General features: G+C 36.9%; 1 protein-coding gene across 18 annotated transcripts in view; it reads right to left on the reverse strand.

Annotated features, from left to right (window-relative positions):
* Positions 1 to 20525, reverse strand: part of ANK2 (ankyrin 2) — a 689834-nt gene that overhangs the window by 155723 nt on the left and 513586 nt on the right. For all 18 annotated transcript variants that reach the window (XM_073804958.1, XM_073804947.1, XM_033856740.2 and 15 more), the window contains exon 4: positions 18259 to 18357. In XM_073804958.1, the coding sequence (XP_073661059.1) occupies positions 18259 to 18357 (99 nt within the window). The remainder of the gene's footprint in view (positions 1 to 18258; positions 18358 to 20525) is intronic.

Here is a 20525-nt window from a genome sequence, read left to right on the forward strand (position 1 = left end):
GTTTTAGGTGATGCAGAACAACTGAATGGTTTTGGGCAGGGATCACATATGCATTTTGGAAAGTTCACTCTGGTGACCACAGATGCCTTGGTTTGGGATGGCAGGATTCAAGAATGGAAGTAAGGGATTAATCAGCTTTTGCAATATTTGCGATAGTGTATTTAAGTGATGAAGGTAACATGAGCTAAGACAACACCTTGGCTAGAAGAAGGGGGAGCTATTTACTGTTACTAAATGTATGAAGTGAGAAGGCAGTAAAGATTTACTACAGGTCCTAAAGATGTGGGAAATTATCCTTCCTTAACTTACTGAGGCTATTTAACAAGAACTAGTCCACCAGAGAATGTGAAGCACACCTCTGGGTAACTGGGAAAGGGCATGGCTGCACTTTAACACCATTGTAAATTTTATAGGAAAGCTTTTATCTTCCCACATAAATAGGTCAGCCACACAGGATTATTGGCTCCTGTGTCCATGTACCCAAGTGCTTTCCAATATATTATGTCTCCACGTTTTTCTAAAATGGTCTGGCTGCAGGTAGGTATGAAAGTATATGCATTTTCTCCTTTTTGATATAAAAAAGTCAAAGAGATCCGGAGCCCAGGTTGATACTGGAAGGATGCGTACAAGAACAGCATTATTTGTTGTTAGGGTAATTCCAGGGTGACCAATAGGTGCCTCTACCAACTGGTTATTAAATATTTTGAACATTATCCCTCTCCATGGCAAATTATTAATTATTTGCCATTCATTTATATTTATTCACTAAAACTGCGTTTGTTGACTCTTCACTGCTAGGCATTGTGTTCAGCTTTGGTGATTCAGAGATGAAAGCTCCCTGTTTATTAGGAGCTCACTGTCCAGAGGCTGAGATGGGCAAGTAACCAAACTATTGTATTACAGTTCCGTGAACACATATATAGTTAGTTTCTTTCAAAAAAAAAAAGTTATGGGGCTTCCCTGGTGGCGCAGTGGTTGGGAGTCCGCCTGCCGATGCAGGGGACGCGGGTTCGTGCCCTGGTCCGGGAAGATTCCATGTGCCGCGGAGCGGCTGGGCCCGTTAGCTATGGCCGCTGAGCCTGCGCGTCCGGAGCCTGTGCTCCGCAATGGGAGAGGCCAAAACAGTGACAGGCCCGCGCACCCAAAAAAAAAAAAAAAAAAAAAAAAAAAAAAGTTATGTGTTGGGTATAACGAGAACATAAAAGGACACAGAACTCAACTGGATAAAAAATTACATCTGAAGGAAACACTGGGAGTGATACTTGGAAGACACTGGGAGTGATTCGGTTTGAGCTAAGATATGAAGACACTGAATTTAGGCACAGAGGCAGGAAACCTCATGAGAAGAGAAAACCCTGACCATATCTTTGGAAAATTCACCGTGACTAGCGGGGTGAGCAGGCCGAGACAGGCAGGGATCAGCCCCCATCCGTCACGCTGAGGCACCTGAATTTTTTTTTTTTTTTTTTTTTTTTTGCGTTACGCGGGCCTCTCACTATTGTGGCCTCTCCCGTTGCGGAGCACAGGCTCCGGACGCGCAGGCTCAGCGGCCATGGCCCACGGGCCCAGCCGCTCCGCGGCATGTGGGATCCTCCCGGACCGGGGCACGAACCCGCGTCCCCTGCATCGGCAGGCGGACTCTCAACCACTGCGCCACCAGGGAAGCCCAGAGGCACCTGAATTTTATTCTGAACTCTTGGGTGTCACTGAAGGGTTTTAAGCAGGGGTTTGACATGGCTACATTTGCATTTTAAAGAGATTAATTTGCCAGAGAGGGGAGGATGAATTAGAAAATGGCCAGAGAATAGTCTGGAGGAGTAAAAAGAAAGTTTTTGTAATAATTCAGATGAGAAGTGAGGATTAGAAACATTGAAATGGTTTTGAGATTTTGAAATGTCATTTAGTGTTCATGTATTTATATTCCACTTAAAGATCAGAAGTGGTTTCAGTCTGCATGAGTTATTAGTTATTGATAACATTTCTCAGATTTATTAAAAAGTTAAAATACTTTTCTTCAAATCTAGAAATTGCATCATATTTTAGAGAATTCAAACACTTATAATATTACCAAAAATGTTGTTCCTATTTTCATTAGTGATATATGAACCAGTAATCAGGTTTTAGCCACTGGAGAAAAAATTTTTTTTTTGCTAATTGGATTATCTGGGAAAACTGAATGAACATGAGCTGATAATCTTCCTATCAAATGTTAGATTTATTGCAGTTTGGGGGAACATTTTAATGCAATAAACCTATTGATATCTGTACGTCATTTCAAAGAAATTATATAGAGACAAATAATGTCAGTATGAAAAGTAATAAATGGTTTAGAATCAATGTTTTGGATAAGGATCAAAACTCTAAGAAGTATCAATATTACCTATTTTTACAGAATCTTAACTTTTCAGACATAATTTTGCCAGAACATATAACCTTATTCTTCTATTACATAAATTAAGATTCATCAGTCGGATGACCTGAAATGATCATACAAAATCACTTTTATCTTAACATAAAGGTCAATGTTCAAATGTATGGACCAAGGGGGGAAAGTGGCGGGGGGTGGTGGTGGGATGAACTGGGAGATTGGGATCGACATGTATACACTAATATGTATAAAACAGATAACTAATAAGAACCTGCTGTATAAAAAAATAAATTAAATAAAATTCAAAAAAAAGTCAATGTTACTATTCAATTCAAAAGGTCTCTTTTTAAAAAATGAGATGCAATTAACATATTATATTAGTTTCAAGTGTATAACATAATGATTTATTGTTTGTACATATTGAGAAGTGATCTCCACAGTAAGTCTAGCTATCATCTATCACCATAAATAATTTTTCTTGTAATGGGGACTTCAAAAAAAGGTCTTTTTTTATAGCACCAAATTTGTTCTAAAGTTTTTCTCCTTGACACTGGACTAGGTACCAAGTAACAAATATGAACATAATACTGTTCCTGCCCTCAAGAGCAGAAAATATAACAGATTCACCGACTACACGTATATGGAACCATAGCACAAGACATACTATAATTGCCGAAAGAGAAGCATGAATAAAATGCTGCCAGGGCACTAAAGAGTTAGCAATTGATACCATGAAGAAAGGCATCTCAGGCCCAAGCACACAGACCTGAGAGGAAATTAGGAGGCCTTAATGAAATCAAGACGGTAGATCTAAAGAAAAGAAAATGTGCTTTGCCATTTTTTTCTATTCTTCTTTCATTCTCCCTCTCAAGAAATGTGGTGTTTGTGTGAAAAGTCAGAGTGTATTTGCTGCAGGCATATATCACTTGGGGAATTCTGTTCTCTAAGCACAATACTGAGTCTAATGAATTAAAAAAAGAACTTCAAGTAAATTTACCAAACATGAGTAAAATCTCATGCAAGAATGCATCTTGAAAGGAATTCTTACAGGTCTAAAAATTTTTTTAAAAATTTCAAAGATCTCTAATTCATGTCTAACATATTACCACCCAGCTAAAGATATACTTTAGGAAATTTCATAGATCGAGTGTAAGCTTAACGAGTAGAAACTGATTATAGAAACTTCAAATGGTATATAAATTAATTTCTCTGTAACTGCTCACTGTTATTTCACTTGTTCTTACTTTCAGTTCTACGCTGCTAAAATTATTAAGTATATTTCAATGATTAAAAGAAATTGCCCTATTTTTCTAGATTAAAATGTTATAGCTAAAAGGAGACATCCTTTTACTGCTGAGGAAATTTTAACCCAGAGATTGAGCAAACTTCCAAGTGGACTGGGCAGTAACAGAGGTTAAGGAGGGAACAGGAAGTTAGTAGGAAGTAAATGGACACAGCAGAGGCAAAGATGCTTGGAAACTTTTGCCCTCTTCTTTTTATCTTTCAGGCACTGACACGTGTCACCCTCTTTGGGAGGCCTTATTCAGTGCCCATAACAATCTTAGCACATAGTAGGTGTTCAATAAATATTCGTTAAATGGATGAATAAATAAAGTGAAATAGGATCCAAGTTTCTTTCTACATCTGTGGTGGTTTTAAAATATGTCTACAGATTCTTTTCCCATAAAGGTTATTATAGAATACTGAGTAGAGTTCCCTGTGCTATAAAGTAGGTCCTTGTTGGTTATCTATTTTATATATAGTAGTGTGTATATGTTAATCCCAAAAAAGAATAGACATATGTATATGTACATGTATAACTGAGTCACTTTGCTGTACACCTGAAACTAACACAACATTGTAAATCAACTATACTCCAATATAAAATGAAAATTAAAAAAAGAGCAATGCATATGTCTAAAAGCTCAAAACCTAAGTATAAATTGTGAAGAGAATTCTGGAAAAGAATTGTGTTGTTGGCAAAATGGCATCTTAAAAAATCAAAAAATAAATAAAAATTAAAAATTCACACACAAAAATATATGGCTGCGAATTCTTTGACACTCCTCCCTTCAAAAGTCAACCTAACTCCATTTCCACAGAGTGTGAACCAACTTAGTAATTCACTTCTAATGTATTGATTATGGTGGAATCGATGATGTGTGACTCCCGAGGCTAGGGTTCAAAGTCACTGTCCTATTACTAGGTTTCTCTTGGGTGACCTGTGCTCTGGAGGAAATGAGCTGCCATGCCATATTAACATTCAAGCAGCCTGTGGAGAGACTCACATGAGATGGCACTGAGACTTCCCACCAACAGACAGTAATGACTTGCCAACCATGTGAAAAAAACTACCTCGGGAGTGAACTCTCCAGCCCCAGGAAAGCCTTCAGATGGCTTTAGCTCTGGTCAACATCTTCACTAAAGACTCATAAGAGACTCTGAGCCATAATTTCACAACTAAGCTACTACTGAATTCCTGATCCACAGAAGCTATGATGATAATATGTTTATTGCTGTTTTAAGCCACTAAAGTTTGGGGTAATTTGTTACGCAGCAATAACTAACACAATGTCTAACAAGGTCATACATGATCTGGCCACAGCCTACCTTGCTGACCACATCTCTTACCACTCTTACTCTATTCTACTTCCTTTCTGTTTATGAAAGACATTCAGATCCTGGACAGTTTTTTTTTTTCTCAAATTTTCTAGTCATATAACTCTCTTCAAATGCTATCTAACCCAAAAACTCTGAAAATAAAATATTAAACACTGCTGCTCTGTTTGATGTTGAATGAGTTATAACTTTCAGCAATGTCTTCCTTATTCCCAAATTACCGGGACAATCATTTGTAAACTGTGCTGTGTTCCGAGGAGGTATATCAGGGATCCTTCTAGTAGAATGGTGAGTTTTAGGAGCTATCACTGTTTGAAAACACAAAGAAAGAGTAGCCTAATATGGTAGTCATGTGTTACCTTTCTTTTAGTTTTTTGCAATTAAAAATGACATAGCCTTTCCATTAATAAGAAGGAATGAGTAAAGTAGGTAGTTGTGTATATTTGCTTAGATGGAGCAATTTATATCTAAGAGAGTCTGAAAACTGCAGCTTTAAATATTTATAATACCCTTAATTCCCTGTGCCATTTGCCAGTTAATAAGAACATTACAAACATTACATATACTCTCCACATCTACTGGAAAACTCATCAACAGATTACACAATCAATCCCAACAGTAGAAAATGGAAATGGTTATAGATAGCTCTGGGTTTAAACTTAGCAAAAGTAGAATTCCCCTTTTGATGAAACCTTCTTGTCTTTGGCAGGAAGGTCACTGTTAAGATTTAGATTTTTTCACAAAGCAGAATTCTTCAGCAGCCTTAGCTATGACATGGTAGTAGGCTTTTTGTCACACACCGGCTAGCACTGGTTGGGAATTACTACTCTAGTTTCTATTCCAAATACTATGTATCGTCTTCTTCTTTTGAATTAGCATTATGAGAGAGAAGTTTGGAAAGCATCCCAAAGTTATCACACAGCTTTAAGGTCAGGATAATTCAAATTATTTCCCTAAATATACTGTAAATGCACAGCTGCAAAGGATGTAAAAAAACCAATGGGTACTAATTGTAGTCACAAAAATAAAGACTACTCTTTGTAATTTGCGGGTGTGCTCAGGGCAAAAGAACAAAAGATACGATTATGCGCTTGCTTGGAAGTTAAGAAGGCATTTTATTAATTAAAATGTCATACAAATTTTCTCAGATAATCAGAACATGACAACTCTTTACCAGGGTTAGGATATTATAAGTTATTTTAACCTCTTCTCTCCAAAGGTCCTCTTTAAATAGCTAAACTTTAAATAGCTAAACTATTAGATGACATTAAAATGATTAATGTACTAAATCTTTCTAGGAAGGTTAAACTTTATGGAGTGTTTACTATGTCATCGTGTTTCATCCCCACCCCTATGCTATTAGGGCCATTTAAGACTACAGCTCATAGTCATTCATCCAAGGGTACACCCGTAAGTGATGTGATCAGGGTCTGAACACTGAAGGACTCCAAACACAGTGCTCTTTCCACTCCCCTCAGCTGTCCCCTTCAACCAGGATCAGATTACCTCAGAGAACAAACACTAATTGGACAATTAGCCTTTTCTTAAGCTCTTCACTAGAAATGACAGCATTGGAAATGCCTTGACTTGCTTAATGAAGAATGTCCAAGTGCCCTCTTAGGTATAAGGATTCTTCCAGTCTTTATTTCCAGTGATTAAGAAATTTGGGGTGGTGGTAGCGAGGAGAGAAAGCTACACACTTTATATTTGTTATTTAATCCTAACAGCCCAGTGAAATAAGTAATATATCTCTACATGACTTAAGGAAATTAACACTCACAGGGACTGGAAGCATTCCTAAAGTTTCACATCACTTACAACGTGGAGCTGGGATTTGAATCCACGTATAACTAATTCTAGAGCTCATGTTCTTTCTACTACACTATACTGTCATGTGTTTTAGCAGCAAATTTGGCAGACAGTATTTTATCATGTCTGGGTATTGCCAGCAATCAGAAACACCACTGAAAATACTGTATTCCCATAATCACCGCTTTCACCTCCTCATGGATAAATTACCAAGAAAACGTTAACTATTCTACATACTTCAAGTTACTCACTCCAGTGCACCCTATACATCAACCTGAACTAATCTTCCTAAAACTATTTTCAACGCTTTCCTGAATTGATTGTCATCTTACTGACCATAATTAAACATCAGTTTTTCACAAACCATGGCTAAAGATGAAGACCTTTTATACCCTAGCTCCACTGGCATATTAAGAACAAACCTTCAATGCACATTCTGATGTTGTTCCAGACCAGCTTGTCTCACCAATATTTCTACACTCACCAAGCTCAATTATACCTCCCATCACTGTTGTAACTAATCTTCCCATGTGGAAAGTCTTCTGTTTCAATTTCCCCTCTGCAGAACTTTCAGTGATGGGCTCAGGTCCTCTGAGAATTTTTCATTCATAGAATTTGGCCAATTTCAACCTTCTTCTCTTGAATATAGTCTAGAGAGGAAGGTTGAAATCATCTACCATCTTCTGTTGTTTGCCTTTGTTCCTGGTGTATTTGTCCTGACTTTGCAGGTAGCCTATGTACTTTTAAAAGCAGCTTCCTGCCTGACACTTGTTTAGAATCCTCCACAGCAATGAGAACTCTGCTGAGTACACAGTAAGCACCCAATAAACAGCTTCTAACAGTTTACCCTCAATTCCTGACAATGATGAATAACTTAGATTTATGCTTCTCTCCTTTATTCGTTTAAAATTTAAATTTAACAGGTGACTTACCACCAGTTCATTCTACAAAGGAGATGAGATGGCTGGCGATGTTCTATTCATTCTCACATAACACCAAAATACTGGAAACATTTATCTCCGTGTTTTACTTTACAAAAATGAATAAATACCTCATTACATTGTTAAGCCATTACTGATAACTATATAGTTAATCTCCTTGTATTTGTCAACAAAAAATGAGAGGCAAATGAATTTTTAAACAAATATAGAGAAAGCAAATGAATTTTAAAAGAAAGTAAATGAAATTTTAAAACTGAAGAAAGCAAATGAATTGTTTTTTTTATTCAGAGTCCAAAAAAACAACAGTCCAAATAAACAGATGTAGTATACAACTAATATAATCTATAATGAATTTTTTAAATGGAGGGCCCAATATATAGTAATAGGTATTGGTTGATGCCTACCCAGGATCCCTCCCCTTTTTTTGAAAGCATCCCGGTTTTTCCTTAGAGTATCTGTCTTTACTCACATAGTTCATGTAATTCCAGCAAAGCTGAACTTCTCAGCTTCCAGCTCCAGGAAGAGCATCAGATAACTTAAGCCAATCAACACATTCGATCCTCTTAGATACAATGAGTGGTTCAAGTTTGGGCAAGAGATTTAAGATAGTCTAATCAGTCAAACTCAGGATTCTCTTGTCGAAAGCTGGGACAAAGTTTCCTTATTTTAACAACAAGAAAATGTCTGACTCTAATCTTAGGTCCACAAAAAGAATAAAAATGACAACAGCATCTAACATAGAGCGCTTGTTATGTGTCATGGTTTGTGCTGTATACTTCGATCCTCACAACAGCCCTACATTTTATGTACTATAATTACTCCTGTTTTACAGATGAGTAAATCCAGACACAGATATGATAAGTAACTTGCCCTAAATAACAAGGGTAGGAGGTGGGTGATGGGGGCAGGATTCGGGATTCAAGATTGTCTGACCCCAGAGATGTTGCTCTTAACCACTGCTAAACTGAAGCCTGTCCAAGTTTAAATCAACTGCTTATTACGCTGGTCTTGATTGGTTCTCATTCTAGTTCTTCCAGACCTGCTATTTTTCACTCACTGTACGTTAAGAATCCACAGTCCGGGCTTCCCTGGTGGCGCAGTGGTTGAGAGTCCGCCTGCCGATGCAGGGGACACGGGACATGCCGCGGAGCGGCTGGGCCCATGAGCCATGGCCACTGAGCCTGCGTGTCCGGAGCCTGTGCTCCGCAACAGGAGAGAGGCCACAACAGTGAGAGGCCCGTGTACCACAAAAAAAAAAAAAAAAAAAAAAAAAAAAGAATCCACAGTCCTCTGGACAATTACTATAAATTTTTCAAAATTTTGGCCATATATCCTATATTTTCTTTATCACCTCACTTTCTCCAATCTGAAAAATTTCCTTAAAACCTAGACCCTCTTCCACTTCTCCCTGGCTTCACTGCTTTGGCAGTCTCATTCAAGTCCACTGCTTCGATAACCACTTCTGTCAGATGACCCATAAATGTCTTCATTTCATTCCAGAATTCTCCTCTGAGCTCTAGACTTGCAGCTCAGACTTACCATTAAAACCTCCTCTTGGATGCCTAACAAGCACTTAAAATACAACTCATGCTCTCTACCCTCCTTCCCACCCAAACAAAAACAAAACCTTGTCCTTATCCCATGTTCTCTATATCAATGGACTACATCACCATCCATACTGACAGAGGAGAAATCCAAAAGTCATCCTTGTACCACCCCCTTCTCACCTCCCTTCTGCCATCATCACCAAGTGCTCTGAAAGAGGTCCTACATGTCTCTCAAAGCAGTTCCCTTTCTCCATCATCTAAGGTAGCAGCAAGCACTCCACTCTAACTAATATCACCGACTGTCTAGAGTCAACCTCTGTAGCAGTCTCCAGATACTTTGCTTTGCATCTGTCTTGGCCTCCCTCCAAGCTGTTCTCTGAACTGCAGCAGGTGAGCTTTTCAAAATCCAAATCTTGTCTTGCTCTACCTCCCACCTCCACCTCATACTGGGCTTAGGATAAACATCTTAAAATGAAATCTTTAATATGGCTCACAAGGTCCCATAGGATCTGACTTTCTCTCTCAGCCCTCATATATACCACATTTCCCACTCATGTTTCAACTCCCAGATTTCTTTTAGGCTCTTGCACGTACTATATCATTTTCCCATAGCACACTTTATCTCCTCTTACCCCTAATTTTCATATCAATCCTTTCTTTAAGAGAATAGGTCACTGGAGGTCATTATGCTAAATGAAATGTCAGACAGAGAAACACAAGCATCACGTGGTATCACTCATATGTGGAATCTAAAAAAAAAAAAAAAAGCCAGACTCATAGAAACAGTGCATAGAAAAGCAGTTGCCAGGGGCTGGGGGTTGAGACAAATAGAGATTGGTAAAGTGTATGAACTTTCAGTTATAAGATGAATAAAGTTTGAGGATCTAATGTATAACATGGTGGCTACAGCCGATAACACTTGTATAACTGAAATTTGCCGGGAGTAGAACTTAAATGTAAAGAAAGAAAGACAGACAAAGAAAGAAAGGAAGAAAGGAAGAAAGGAAGAAGGAAAGAAGGAAAGAAAGAAAGAAAGAAGGAAAGAAAGAAGGAAAGAAAGAAAGAAAGAAGGAAAGAAAGAAGGAAAGAAGGAAGGAAAGAAAGAAAGAAAGAAAGAAAAAAGAAAGGAAGGAGGAAGGAAGGAAAGATGTGAGGTGATGGATTGTTAATTATCTCAATGGGGGGGAATCCTTTCACAAAGTATATGTGTATCAAATCATCACATTGTATGCTTCAACTATCTCACAATTTTACTTGTCAAATATACCTCAATAAATTTGGGGAAAAATTTTTTTTTAATTATCTATGAGTTTTAAAAAAAGAGAGCAGTTTAGTCACCACTTCCTCAGACTCCACCACCCCTACCTATTAGAGCGCACACATTAAATTCCCAAATACCTGCTAAGTGAGTGAAGGAAGGAGGGAGGGAATGAATGATTACTTCCGACAATTTTCTATTGGGAAGTTTTATTTAGTGTCATAGTTTTCCAATTTTGCCTTGTTTTGTGGTCTTTGCCTTAAAGGATGCTTGTTTTGGGGTCTTCCTGATGGTTTCACCTACATCTTGGTTGCTGTGGAATGAACACATTAAGCTGTGAGATCTGAAGTAAGAGGTAGACTGCTACACTGCTATTCTAACTATTTGCTGCCGGAGAAGCTTATCCTCCATACTAACTCAGAAGGAGAGAGAAGGAATGGTCTTCTGTATGAAATTCGAACTCCATATTTATTAACAGAAATTTGGAGCTATCTCTGACATTTTACTCTTCTCCCTACAAGTCTTACCTTACTACAAATTTATTTCCTTTAAAACGCAGTAATATTGGACTTGGATAGGCTTGTGAAGGGATAAATAAATGGGACATCTACCAAAGAAATAGATTTGATGATGCTTATGCCTTAATTCATTCAATTTTTAAAGATATCAATTCTCATCATTTCTCTAAGCACATTGGAGGATGGAGAACTGGAGAAAGCATATTTCCTTTATTTAATTTGGAATGCTGAGGAAGGCAGATACTCTTGCAAACTTGTAATCACCCAATAAACTGACTTTCCGAGTCAAAAAGACAACAAAAATATCCTGACTTCTCTTGTATCTCTGGTCAAATGCAAGTAGATGCCATCATCTTAACTTTAGACAATTTGTATTACAATAGTAACTTTCCCAATTAAAAAACGAAGAACCTTATTAAAAAAGAACCATATGTATAGGTTTGGAAAAAAAGCTGAAAACAAAACCTTTTTTGGAATCTGTGATCATGGATCCCATTTTATACTGTGCGTGTGTGTGTGCGCGTTAACAGAACGGAATGTTCCATTATGAGTTTTTATTTTGAGAGGCAAGGATGGCTCTACGGCCATATGGAAGCGATTCCGTGTAGTGGGCATGCTGGCCAACTGTGTAGGCTTTCGTCCTCTTCACAATCCAATTCAAATTACGTTTGACAATGGGTGAGTGCCAATGAAGAAAAAACTATTGGAAGCTACACCTGAAAAGACATTTATCATTGCATACAGTGGGTGTATGCACCTCTAAAATTCTGGGGGTGTAATCAATGGTCATGTAATCTTGCAACTGGCATTACTGGTCATAATCTGAACATCTGAAAGGTAATAAAATAACAGCCTAATCATGTTTGTGTTACAAATAGGAAAATCTTCTTCTGGAATAAAATTTCCAGGAGTAAATCAACACAGAGTAGTGAGCATAAAATAGGCAAAAGGATTCAAGAAAAATAGAAGTAAATTCAGTAAAATATGGTATCAAGAATACCAAATCAGAATATCTTATTTGGACTCACTTACCATCAAAATAAAATAAAAAGAAAAATATAGTGTTCCTGAAATCCTCATAAAAGGACTGAAAACATAAGAAATTTCAAGAAAAAGTAGAACAATGTAGACATAAGAGAAGAAAAATGAATCAAAACAATCACAAACCACATTTCAGAAAGTATAGTCTTCCCTGTGTTAAAAATTGTTGGTAAGAGAACACTCCAAGAAAATGGATGGCTGAGTGTCACAGTGCTAATGAATCCCCTTACTTGCTAGTTGTCCAGCTTCTGTGAAATGCTTTTAGTATTCCCAGCATCTGAGTGGACAGACCAGGAGAGAATGGATGGCATTTAAGCCATAGAGCTGGCTCTTGTGGGATGTAAGTAGGGTCTTGGACCTCCCTAGAGGAGACAGAAGGTGTAGAGACAGCTTAATGGGAAACAGTGAAGTATGCTGAGGATTTCTGGAAGGGAGGGGTCCATGCCATTTGGGTTTGTGGCTCCATTGCTAATTTTTTATAAGACCTTGGCTTTCTTATTTGTGCCTCAATTCTCCCCATATCCAAAATGAGAATAATCACTGCTGACTCACATCATTATAAAGATAAAATGAGATTAAAGAGCACATAAAAACACTTTTTAAAATTAAAAGTCTAAAAAAAAAAATTAAGAGTCTAAGTGCAAGATATTACAATTGGGCTGTATTTCTTTGGCATTTGGAATCTATTCCAAGAAACACTCAGCTCCCTGGACGTATACGTCTAAATCAGTCTCATGAGAGCTTCTAGCCCATCCTTTCTTCTAATGAAATCACACTTTCCTCTCTCTCTATAACTGTCAGAGAACTCAAACATCATAGGCTCCACTGAATAAGGTAAAAGATAGAGAGCTACAGCTGACCGCAAGTTCTATGTTCCCCACGTTCCACAGTTTCACTTAGCTGTACGGAGATATCACCTATTCTAGGACCCAGTTTGTTTTGTAAGCTGTGGTAAAATATAAATAACATACGCCAGTTTTCTTTGTAAAATCAAAAACCAAATACCTGTTTTTAAGTCACTTTGTTGTATTTCAGCGGTCATTCTGATTTTAATAATTTTATATACGGACATTATAATAAAGATCTAAAACCAATACTCACATATATGAGGAACAAGAAGTAAATTTTGGTAGAGATGATTAAAGAGGGGCATTTTCTCAGGCCAGATTTCCTTGGAAGCAACAGCACTTGGTTCATGCTTTGAACATTTTGCAGAGATACAGCGTTTAAGTTCACAAAAAGTACCAAGTAAAGAATTTTCACCTCAAACCTTTTGCATGGATTCTACTTCAGAAGAACCAGCTTACTTGGACCTTAATAGGGTTTGGGCCAAAAGAAAGAGGAATTTTAAAAATTATTCTCTGGGGTCTGTAGTGAAGGTAGAACTGTTATGGGAACTAGGAGAAGCAGTTTTGCCTGGAGAAGAAAATTATGAGCAGGTAAATGAACCATCTTTGTCTCAGTCTGTCATCAATACTGAGAGTCAATGAAGATCAAAAGAGATAATGCACACAATGCACCACAAGACAGTGCCTGGCAGCCAGTAATATTATTTGTACTATTATTAATATTAATATCTAGGGCTTCTCTGGTGGCGCAGTGTTTGAGTGTCCGCCTGCCAATGCAGGGGACGCGGGTTCGTGCCCTGGTCCGGGAAGATCCCACATGTCGCGGAGCGGCTGGGCCCGTGAGCCATGGCCACTGAGCCTGCGCGTCCAGAACCCGTGCTCCGCAATGGGAGAGGCCACAGCAGTGAGAGGCCCGAGTACCGCAAATAAAACAAAACAAAAACAAAAAAATTAACATCTACTGTTAGGAATGACTGGAATACACACCAAAGCTAATTCTTATACGTGAAGAGGATACATGCATATGTTTAGCCTCCAGTTGTAAGTAAGCAAGGCATTGTGCCAAATCCTAAAACTATGAAGTGCGAGAAAAATTATCTGCTCCCAAGAAGTTTACCACCTTGCAGAAACTGTAACTATACATTTAAAAAATAAACCTGAGATGGGCAAATATCAACAGGCAAAAAAGGCTACAAGAATTTAGAGAAACTCCTCACTCGGAGAATATTTTTAAAACCTTCTCAAAGTATAATTTCTTTGATAATAAATAATAGGAACAATTTTTTTAAAGTCATATCTCCAAGTCTAATAGGTTTACAGGTTACAAAGGTGACAAACAAACGTCCGCACAGATAGCTGGAAAGCATTCCAGCATTACTTATATAGGACTGTTTAAAGGATGTTAATATGCTTACATTTTATGAACGTGCCTGTGTTTTTCAGAAAGCAAGCAAGCACCTTCAAAGCAAACAGCATTCCTCAAATCACTCTAATTTGACTTCCAGTCCCATTATTCCACCAAAACAGCTTTCACTGAGATCTTGATGAGATCTTCACACCATTAAATCCAGGAGACTAAAAAACCAAGCCTGAGAGCTACATGGTCGAGGCAAGGCTTAAAATCACACCAAGAACTGCCTCAGTAGAGACTACACTGCCACCACCATTGAGCACAGAAACTTAAACATTTGTTGACTGTCATTGTATCAGTCACATAATTCTTTTTAAAACACTTAAATTGTTCCTGCTAGTATACTGGAATTCTTTTTTTTTTTTTTTTTTTGGCGGTACGCAGGCCTCTCACTGTTGTGGCCTCTCCCGTTGCGGAGCACAGGCTTCGGATGCGCAGGCTCAGCGGCCATGGCTCACGGGCCCAGCCGCTCCGCGGCATGTGGGATCTTCCCGGACCAGGGCACGAACCCGTGTCCCCCGCATCGGCAGGCGGACTCTCAATCACTGCGCCACCAGGGAAGCCCTGGAATTCTTTATGAATTAAGCACACCGCCTACCAAAATTGGCACTGTGCCATGTTGAAGGTCAGCCTCCTATGGATCGCATAGCTTACGTAGAGAATGCAGAAAAATTCCATAAAGGCACACAGCTACATAACCTAGGAGCCTGTAAATGTTTACTGAGTGATTGTTCCCTGGAGCTTTGCAGAGAGTTTCCTACCTTCTTAATTCAACAATAACCTTAGTGCTCCATTTCCAAGTAACTCGGAAGTTTGCCAAATGTAAACGACTATGCAGTCACCCACGCTCCTATAATAACAGATTATTCTGCACCCACTTTGTATTATGTTCTTAAAAAGATGTAGGAGAAGGTATAATTTGAGTACAAACTTCAGAATTTATGTTGTGCATCTGGGATTCCTATGCCCTTTTTCTGGTTCTCAAAAGGGAGTGGCTGTTCAACTATCATGAGCATGGCTCCTAACCATTCACCTGACATTCATTGTTGTCACACAAGAAATTTGTATCGTAAACAAGACACCACCAACAAGAATCATACATGGAGAGGGGTTCACATTTCCCCTCAACAAATCCTTAAAACCATGCCTTTGGAATTTGATCACACACAGGGCAAAATAATCAACCTCTTTTAAATAAATTCCTGCATTTTAATTTCAATTATTAAATTATAAAATATTCTAAGTAATAACAATTTGTGTTACTTGTTAATGATGGCTACCTGAATTTAATAGCAAATGATGTTACAGGTCTTATCAAATGATGTATGCATTTAGAAAAACACCCTAAATTTTAATTACTAATTGTTCTTACAGTATAAATTAAAACGTTCTCACAATATAAAAATCAGTGTGAAACTATCTGTCAGGATTTCCTACAATATAAATCTAAACAGAGCTAACTGAGTACAGTACAAATAAAGATTATTTTAATCTCATCGATAATATAAATTTTCCTTTAAGATCTGTTATTATCTGGCATGATTGTGACTATGAAGAACAGCCTCATTGACACTGAAAGCAAATCACTGATTAAATGGTTTTAGCTTGTTTTCCTTGAAAAGTCTCCAAAGCATCTAATGTCTAATAAAACAGTATAACAACTGATACAATTTTTAACAAGTTTTTACCTTGCAGCATTTGATACCTGTTAACTTTTATGAAATCACTATGTTCAACTAGTCATTTTGAGGAAAGTAACCAAGCTCTTTTTATAGATATTAACAGCAGCAACACATATGTGAACTCCCTGTCAAAAGTAACCTCCTACAGGCAATGGGAGGCTTTTACTGCCATGCTTTTTTAAGAACACAAACTACTGATTCATGCATGTAGTTGAACCTATATTTAAACAATCTTACTGCGATATTCTTACACTCAGTTTTCTCTTACATTCTCTAAATCAAAGGTTCTCAAAGCGTAGTCCCTGGACCAACAGCACCAGCACTACCTGAGAACTTGTAAGAAATGAAAATTCTCAGGTCCCTAGCCAGAACTGAATCAGAAACTCTAAGGTGAGGCCCAGAAACGTGTGTTTTAACAAGCCCTGCAGGTGACGCAGGCTAAAGTTTGAGAACCTCTGCTCCAAAGCAAAAAGATGTTCTCCAGATGTAAAGAAGTTTTTATCCCTTACTTTGGAACAGTCAATTTTGTAGTATCCTGTGTCTCTAAGCCCAAGATGCCATTATCATTATAGAATACACCAGAGTTCTTTACAAATGATACCAATTTTTTAAAGAATTTCATTTAATCAAGATTTTAGAATATGGCATATTCTCAATAAATGTTAAAATATTGATGCACACTTAACTAAAAATGTGGGTTGTATGGGGAAAAAAGCAGCATGATATTATAGAGATAAAAATGGATAATTTCTTGTCTGTCATAATTTAAACAGATTCTTCCCTCTAATTAAGGTCAAAGAAAATAGGGCTCTTTCTTACTTTTCCCCATTGGTATTTTATGGGTCCAGAACTTGTGCCATTTATACAAGTAGAGTCATGTCTGCACGATGAATGAATGAACAATATACGTAACACATATTCCTATACAAAGGCCTTCAAAGGCCCAAAGAATGGATAGAGAGGAACTGGTTTATTTTGCCAGTAGCCTGCATGGTGTGGCCTATGTTATTAGAAAGGCTAAAAACTTTAAAAAATAGAAGAAATGGATTTGACTATAAAGATATGCACCTCAATTTCTGCATAAATATATAACAGATACTAAGAGTAAAGCTTTGGGCAAAGCAATATTTTCTTCCCCTTTCAACCAGAGAAAAAATAGGGATCAAATTTATAGTATGATGTATTTTGATTATTCTTTTAAAACTGTTCTTAATTTCATTTTAAGAATATCATTCCCTATTCTATACAATTGTTATTACATGCATCATAAAGCTGTGGGTCTCGAATTTTCCTTTCCCTTAGGAGCTTTGTAAAAACCATATTTTATATGCAAAGTACCCAAAGTAGTGTGATTCCCACTTTATAGCAGATTTCCCACTGGAATACAAATCTTTTGAGAATTTTTTCAATTTAAGAAGAGAAAATACTTTTATAGAGCAACATAACTTGCATGAATAATTCATCTTTCACAGACATCACTGTCATTCTAGAAAAAACACTATATAATTCTTTTTTTCTTTGCACTTAAAGACAATGATAGACTGTGAACTTGTCAAATTTTCAGTTATATTAAGAGGAGATGATGTGCTAAGTGAAGTAAGTCAGAAAGAGGAAGACAAATGATATCAAATGATACCATATGATATCCCTTATATGTGGGATCTAAAATATGACACAAATGAACTTATCGATGAAACAGAAACAGACTCACAAGCATAGAGAACAGACTTGTGGCTGCCAAGGGGGTGGTGTGGTGGAGGGAGGGAATGGGAGTTTGGGATGAGCAGATGCAAATCATTATATCTCTATATGGATAAACAACATGGTCCTACTGTGTAGCACAGGGAACTATATTCAATGGTTTTCTATATGGTTTTCCTGTGATAAACCATAATGGAAAAGAATATGAAAAAGAATGTATATATATATGTATAACTGAATCACTTTGCTGTACAGTGGAAATTAACACAACCAACTATACTTCAATAAAATAAATTAAAAATAAAAAAGAAGCTAGAAAAAAGAGGGAGATGATGATACATCACGAAAATAAGAAATGTCATGGCATGAGTTAATAAAATAACTTGCCTGAAATAAATCACAGAGTGTTTATAGTAAATCTATCTACCCAACAGATGGCTAAACCCATTAAATCAATTTCACAAGGCTGTTCTAAGTTAAACTCATTTACATCAGAGAAAATCTGAATGTAATACCTGAGACTGTGCGTTAATATTGGCTCCTTCCTTAACGAGAACTTTGACAACTTCTGCTTGTCCAGCCAAAGATGCAATGTGAAGAGCAGTATTTCCTTTCTGTTTTGGAGAAACAAAATGGAAAATGTTGGAGGCTTCCAAATTTTGTAGAAATCAAAATGTACAGGTATTTTGAATTTTGCTGATGATTTGAAGTGGTTAAAACTTGTCATTCTATCAAGATTGCAGCCCACCTTGGGAAAAGATAATTTATACCATCAAAACATTGGCCATCCCATACAATGTCTTCCTTTTCTATCCTGCACAATTCCAGTTTAGTGTTAAGAACATGAAAAGACTGAGATCTTACTGAATCAAATAATCTGGGATGTGTGTACGTGTGTGTCTGTGTGTGTGTGTGAGAGAGAGAGAGACAATATTACCATTCATGTTATTACAACAAAAGAGTCCTACCACAAGATAATATAAACTAAAAAAAAAAGTTTATCTGAACCATTGAATTTATTTCACCTTGCAGAGAAACCTAGGAATTTTCAGTTGTAGAGAAACTGACAATTCACAGTTGTATTTCGAGTCACTGGAGCACACGGTTGTTCAAAATATTTTGGGAATAAAATAATAAATTTCACATGAGCTATACAATGTTACCAATAATTTCTACCATTTTCTACATCAAAATTTATCATCAACAGTACCAAACAAAAATGAAAAATAATTTAAACCTATCATGAAAAGAAAATATAGGCTAAGAGACTGAAAGATGCCTATCATAGGATTAAAACAAATAACAAAAAGAAAAATAAAAAGCAAGCAAATCTATACATTCAAAGCCATAAACTTTGGACACTAGTTCTCTTTTTGCCACCTCCTCACTGTGGGTCTTTATCCACTCGTACTATTTTGAAGACTTACTTGCCTTCTCTTTAAATGAGGAGATTTAATGAGATATTTTTCTGGATCTAAAATTCTACAATTGTAATCTGTGATTAAAAATGAACCTATATTTTAAAACATCAACAGAGTTTAAAGGAAAGGAAACAAACGATAATAAACAGTTAAGCAAGAAAGAGTGATTGGTCTAATGAATATATTAATATGAGCAACTCAGGGGAAGCAAATAATTTGATATACATTCAAACTGACATTCTTAAATATTTGTTTAACATTTATCTCATGTTGTCAAGAGAAATGTTAATAAAAATATTTATTCTCTCTTTAAAGTAAGCAATTTCTTGCAAAGCAAACATATTTTAACATCTTTGGAACTGCCAAAGAGTTCTTTGTTTTCGTTTTTAAATTTCCACTAGAACTGCTGTACACTATACTGTGAGCAGGGTCAGTCTACACTTTGGCAATTATGTATGAGGTGTTGGAAACCCAGGTTAACTGGCCATATCCCTAATTTACTCCAGGGCTCTTTCTGTCTATCCCTGATTAGACTAATGACCCGGCCAGGGGTTTGAGTACTTGCCACCTCTCTCTGCAACTCCCACGACCAGACTGTCACACTGCAGCCCTGGTCAAATGGCGTGATTCTGATAGGCTACTGTTTTTTTTCCAAATTAAAATTTCACCTTCTAAAGACAAAGATTTGTCACCACTGATATTTTTTTTAAAACACCTGTTGCTTCTGAAATGATCCCCCAAAGACAAGGTTCAAATATATTTAACCAAAAGAAGTATCAACAAGGAAGCAACAGGTTGTAGTATACCAAGCATCTTGTAAATTCCTTTAAAAATGAGTCAAATTTCTTTACGAACACACGTTACAGTGACAAAATCTAATTTTACCCTAATAATTCAATCCATGATCCCCAAATCCCTTTTCCATTAGAGTATAAAAGATCTGTATATTCTCTTACCAAGTTAAATGAATACATTAAAAGATATAACAATTTAATGAAAGCATGAAAATTATTTGTTCATTTCCATTGAGAAGTTTACTATATCAATTATTTTAAAAAATGAATTAACCTTGGGAAAATAGGTGCTTTTGTCTACAGAGGATTATATTAGTCTAGTCTCTCTGTGAATCAAAGGAAAAAAGATAGAATACTAGAAACTAGAGATACAGAATTCTTCAGTCTCTGATAAGTCCCTAAACGAAACCATTCAAACTCTGCAAAGTTTAATGGACAGAATTTCAATTTCAGTTCTGCATTGTTGAGAATCTGTGGTGTTCCAGCAAAGCTCTGAAATGTATAACCCGGGAAGAGAAGCTTTAAATCATTTCCTCTTTTCCAAGGAAATAAATTCTACTAGCATAA

This window comes from Tursiops truncatus, chromosome 5 (assembly GCF_011762595.2).
Source record: "Tursiops truncatus isolate mTurTru1 chromosome 5, mTurTru1.mat.Y, whole genome shotgun sequence".
Lineage (NCBI taxonomy): Eukaryota > Metazoa > Chordata > Mammalia > Artiodactyla > Delphinidae > Tursiops > Tursiops truncatus.